The following is a 6,144-nucleotide window of genomic DNA, read 5'->3' as shown; positions in this document are numbered from 1 at the left end:
AGAGCAATGTTTTTCCTGTACCTCCAGGACCATCAACAAAAAAAACAACACTTTCCTTATGGTTGATGACATTCATAATAGTGTTGAACGCAAACATCTGATCACTATTTAACTTTTCAACAGATTGAATGTCGTCGTGTGGAATTTGTACTGATAACTCTTCCAAAATCATTTTTGGCACTCCATCACCTTCTGTTGTTTCGATAGTTATCGCAAGAAGATCATAGTCTTTGATAAACTTTCCGTGAAGAAGCAAGAGATCCCTCAATTCTCTCAATAACTTATTAGTTAAGTTATCTCCCACGATATTGTTTGTTAGTTGATAATCTTCAATCATGTGGGGGTAAAATTCATTAAACAGACCTCTAACATCAGTTGGCTCACAAAAAACTAATATAGTGGCAAACAACCTTCTTAAAGCATATGGCATACGTTGATTTGACGCGTCAACCATGCATTCTCGAATACTATTGTCGCTCTCCAAAAATCCATGACACTCTGCTGACATTTTGAATGTGTGACAGAAAGTTCCATTACATGTGAGAAGGTATTCCCAACTTGTTGGACCTCGCAAATGAGATAATAGGACACGTAAGTAGAATTTCTCTCCTTCTGAAGGGGACACTGTATATATTCGACCAATAACTTTTCGGTTATTTTTTCTTCTCTACCATTTCTTAACCCCTTTTTTCCAGCAATAATGCTCTGGAATTTGTCTGTACAATAAATTTCTAGCATATGGATCCATTTGGTTTAGTGCAAAGAATTCTGTGAGCATTGTTTTTGAATTTCGGTCATCATTCAGCACAGCAACAATTTGTTGATGGTTATAATATCGCACTTCTTGATGATTTGGTAAGTGAATTTGCAGTCTTTCAACGGAGGGATATAACTTGTATAAAGTGAATTTAAATATTCTCCATAATGCCTCTGGAGCACAAATCCATCTTGCATTTACAAACTGCTGAATTTCATCCATATTTGTTCCTCTATGAACTTCCATCGCGACACGATCAGGTCCCTTGTAAACATATTTGTAGAGATATTTAATGCTTTTGATGCTGCTGCATACCTCAACATTTATGTGACAATCATATTTTAACAGCAACCATGGATTATAAGGAACCATCCATTTGTTATCTACATGAATATTTCTATTAAGAGAAACTTGTTCATTAAATTGTCTTCTGTATTGAGGATATGAGTCATTTCCTTGACGGGTCTCTTCTACAAATTCTTTTGGATATCTCTTTTTACATTGCCCTTCTTTACTCATGCATGGTGACTTTTGATTCAGTCTGCCGCATGGCCCATGAATCATGTGTTTTAGGACTGCCTCATACAATTGGGGCTCAGATTCAACCTTTGGTATTTCTGCTCTTACCACCTTATCATAATCTTCTGGTTCTCGTAACTTGTCATCGTTATCAAAGATTAACAACATATGCACATGCGGGAGACCTCGTTTCTGAAATTCAGTTACATACATATAACTTTTAACCTTTCCTAAGACACCTTTAGTTATGACATCATCCTTCAATTGCTCAAATTTAGAGCAGAATATTCTTGTTAGCAAGTCAGGACGATCTTGTGGGGTTTGATTAGGGCCAAGTTCAGAAGTGATCTCAGACCAAGAAGGTTACATGTCATTGTGAGAAAAATATCCGGTTTACCATCTTTAAGCACAATGGCCATACCGTCTTGGTATCTCTGTGTCATATCTCCTTTACTACCCATAAATGATGATGGTAATATTGTCCTCTGCCCGACATTTGCTATGAAATTTTTTTTGCAATGTGTCGGTAAGAGAATGTAAAAAACAAAATATATATAACATATAAAAAATTTGTTTAATGTTATACATGCGTTATTTTCCCCATCATATAAGGCATCCTGCAACCCCTGGTATACCTTAGACCGAATATTATTCTGATTTCTCCGCATCCACCTTAGTCTTCCAGTTTCTATCTTAACATAGTTATCAACAACATATTGTTGTAGAAGTCGACCAGATTTTAACAATATAGATCGGTCATTTGCACGAATCTATATTAAATGAAATAATTTTATTATATAGATTTTACACAAATATTTAAGTATGTAAGTATTATGGTACATAAAATTATTATGTACCTGGAGCATGTAACTATAGTATGCCCGACATGAAATCTTTGTTCCAGAAGAATTTCTTGTTTGGAGGTCCCAACCATATGTACCAAAGGGAAACAATAACGGATATTGCAATGGATCATAATATCCCATTGTTTCTTGAACCTTTTGTAGATTTCCATCGTTGCTGAAGATGTTTATATCTCGTCCACGTTCCAGTGTTACATCATCACCGCCAACAATAATTGCAGCGACTTCTGAAGCAGATGGGAGATTATATTGAGGTTGATTTGATGGACGCTCCTTAATAAGAAGCCTACACTCGTGAACATTCGGCTGAAGTGCAAGCTGCCTTAAATTATGCACAAAAGGATTGTATTGGTAGAGCATATTTTGCAATCTACGCACAACATCTTGGTTTAGTTGAGGGTTTTCTATCATTCTATTTTGAAGCTCATTGTCCGTATCATAAATGTACAATTGCAAAAATCGCGGCCTAGAACCTTGATTTGGATGAAATCCACCTATTTTGTGGTAAATTGATCCTTGGGCACGGAATGTGTATATACCACGACTTGTAGCATGCATTGTTTCATCGATATGAACACCCAAGGAAGTGAAAGACATAACATGGTTGTAACCTCTAATATTTTGTCTAAAATGTCGACCTTCAATTGTAGTGTCTGAAAATAACTGCCGCAGCTCTTCGGGAGCAGCTACTTGTGTAACTGTCGCATTTCCATTTTTGCAACATATACTGGGTTTCTTTGTAAAACAATTTTGCATTGCATCGTCTACACGTACGTGGTGTAGGGAGCAGAGCGTTGATCATCATGACAATATTTTTGAAATTTTGTGCACTATTATGTATTGCTTGAAATGTACACCGTGGAACTGGATGTTAACAGGTATATAATGTTATGATAGTCAAGTATAAGTACCTATGTTATCAGAGTAGAAAAAATAGGTAGATAAACACGGGAGTGCCCGTCATGAAGACATTTTTTTTGTTAACTTGGTTAGTGGTTAAAATTCACTTTTAAGGTGAATATGCGGGGTGAAGGAGATTCGAAATCTGATCATTGTATATTATAATGCATTGTTCCTATTAATTGAACTATTCTCATACTGATCGTCTTGACGATAGTATTTGAAATCTGTCAGACCAACTAACTTAATAAGAACATATTTTATTTTGGGACATATTACACAAACCTCTATTTTTGTTTGAAAATTTCCTTATAAAATTAAAATAGTGTGGTCCACCTTCCTGTTTAAAAAAGAAGTGGTTCACATCTGAATCGGGCCCGTATTTGAAGAACGGAAATTTATTATTTGTGTTTTAAGACAATACATACTCTCGTCATCATAGTTCACTATTAGGAGGCACACTTCTTTTTTTTTTTTTATATATATATAGGCACACTTTTAATTTAATATATGAATTAAAATAGTTTTTTCTAGAGTAACTTGTTCATTGGCTAGTTGTTATTAGTATGTTTAAACAATGGTATAAAGCAAAGAAGTTTAAAAAAGTTGGAGAAATCGACGTATTAATAAATTAAAATTGTGAATTGTGAATAATAAGTCTAAAATGTAAATAAGAAAAATAAAAATTCATACTTGTTTACTAATATTTTTTGGTAATACATAACTTTAGTTGTACCTTGATTGTAATACGATGTTGCGTCATTAGGTGTGGTGTCGGAGACGACATTTGATGTTGGAGTCTCTGAAAAAATATAGTGAATTCTTATTAGGAGAATGTGGCTAAATATTAGTAAATATAAAGATATATAATTACTAAATTTAACTAAGTAATTGTTAGAAAATATCGTGCTTACCACTTGTAGTGTCATCATTATTTCTTCTACTTGGTCCCGCTTCATTGTCATGAGTTCCTTGAAAATATCCTGAATCAATATGACGGTATATAAGTTGTAGTAGAAAGCACAAAGGTTAATTTATTAAAAATGAGTAATATAATGTATATTCTGATATAAGTATTTGTAATTGAAGTAAGCTTGAAATAAATTTTGAAACAATTATATTATGTCACTAACCAGATGTGGTGTGATTGAATCGTCGACGACTACTTGGTCCAGCCTCATTATGATGAGTTCCTTGAAAATATGCTGAAACAAAATGGTGGTATGTAAGTTTTAATAGAAAGTACGAAGGTTAGTTTATTAAAAATGATTAATATATTGTAAATTATTATAAGTATTTGTAATTTGAAGTAAGCTTGAAATAAATTAATAAACAATATATTTTTTTCACTAACCAGATGTGGTGTGATTGATTCGTCGACGACTACTTATTCCAGCCTCATTGTCATGTGTTCCTTGAACACGTGACGATGTGAAATTTAAATTTGTCAAATCATTAAATGGCATCATGTGATCTCTGTTTGTTTCACTTGTTGTCTGAGGTTGTTTTCCCCTTTCTTTTGATTGTCTATAATTTGTTCGTCTTCTAGACAATTCTTGTTCTCTTTGCTCGGTGCTTATATTTTGCCTCCGATTTCTTGCATTTTGAGTTCGTCTTTCCCTTTGCAGATCCCTTGACTGTTGCCCGCGATTATTTTCCATCTTATTTTGATGTTTTTTAATCTGTGCAATTGAAAGAAGCATTTACAAATTTACTATCAAAACCAAAAATGAATGATGGTAGAAGGAAAAATTATTAAAAAAGTGTCGGCAGGAAAAAAAAGGGAAAAATTATGAATGTGGACTATGTTCTAAAATAGTATGAAAATGAGATTGATATTTTGTATCACAAACTCGATGATATTCTAAAATCTTCAAACTGATACATGTTATTTTTTTTAATAGAATAATCATTTAAACGTGTGACAAATTTTGTTTCAATTGAAAAATAAAAGAATGAATAAAGGAAACAAACACAAATAGATACAAAAAGGATTAAGGAAAAAGTAGGACAGTATATTTTTTTTAAAAAAATGTTTAATTTAAAAATTTTATTAAAAAAGGATACAAATCTTCTTAAGTAATTAATTAGTTTTTTTTTATTTTTTTATGCAAATCCAGCTTTTTAAAAGACAATTTTTTGTTCCCACATAAACCAATTTAAACTAAAGATTGTAAACATATTCTAAAGCAATTTATTTGAAATAAAAAAAGTAGACAACTATATTCTTTACTGAATTAACATACCAATAAGAGATAATGTGACTTACGCAAACTCAATCAGCAAAGAAGTCTGAATTGTCAAAAAATGAGAGGATTAGAAGTCGCTTAAATCCAGATCGCTCCTTCCGTGCAACTCTCTAAAAATTACATTAAGCATAACCAAAAGAGTCACAACCTCAAAATTGAGAATACATTTTTTTTGCATAACAATTAGTTCAGTTATTAAAAAATAAATAGTTTGTTGAATAATTATCAAGGTATAAGTTTTTGCATCGGTAGTTATATTAGTATCAATATTTAGTGGTTCTGAGCAGGTTTAGTGGAGGCACTTACAAAATGTAGGCATTGCCATACAGATTTCCATTGAGGGACAAAATTGATAGAAAGATTAGTGTTCCTTTTCATTGATGAAGGCTTTGTCACTCATATGATGTGGTTAAATATTGATCTTCATCTTCAAGTAATGAAGACATGTTCTCTAAAAAAAAAAAGTAACGAAGGCATTGATCTTGATATGATGTGGTTAAATATCTATACTAATATTAATATATAGTGATTCTCTTTGGTAGTGTCTCTAGTAATTATAATTGAATTTACACTCTTTCTTTAATGCACATATGTATTATTGTCGGTTTCTATTGCTATTTATATGGTTATTGGAGTTGAAACTTGAAAGGTTGTTCAACGAATAAAAGATGTGATAAATTGCAAGATATAAGACCGACTTGTATATAAGGTTAAACCAAACCAAACCAAGATATAAGGTTGTTCCATTGAAGGATTAAACCAACTTGTATGTTATCCAAAGAATAATGCAAAGTAATTTAATGAAAGTTAGTGGAACCTGTATCTTCTTGTAGTAGCCAAAAATTGTTTGAAATGG

General features: G+C 32.4%; 1 protein-coding gene across 1 annotated transcript; it reads right to left on the bottom strand.

The window, feature by feature from the left end:
* Positions 1-667: 667 nt before the first annotated feature.
* Positions 668-4,700, bottom strand: LOC112418491 (uncharacterized). Its single transcript, XM_039832659.1, has 7 exons — positions 4,394-4,700; positions 4,173-4,244; positions 3,954-4,022; positions 3,776-3,841; positions 2,134-2,837; positions 1,912-2,046; positions 668-1,624 (listed from the first exon to the last, which is right to left on the bottom strand). The coding sequence occupies exons 1-7, from the start codon at positions 4,698-4,700 to the stop codon at positions 668-670; spliced, it is 2,310 nt and encodes a 769-aa protein (XP_039688593.1).
* Between the last annotated feature and the right edge of the window lie 1,444 nt (positions 4,701-6,144).

Source organism: Medicago truncatula, chromosome 4 (genome assembly GCF_003473485.1).
Source record: "Medicago truncatula cultivar Jemalong A17 chromosome 4, MtrunA17r5.0-ANR, whole genome shotgun sequence".
Taxonomy (NCBI): domain Eukaryota; kingdom Viridiplantae; phylum Streptophyta; class Magnoliopsida; order Fabales; family Fabaceae; genus Medicago; species Medicago truncatula.
This window is presented reverse-complemented; position numbering and strand designations above follow the sequence as displayed.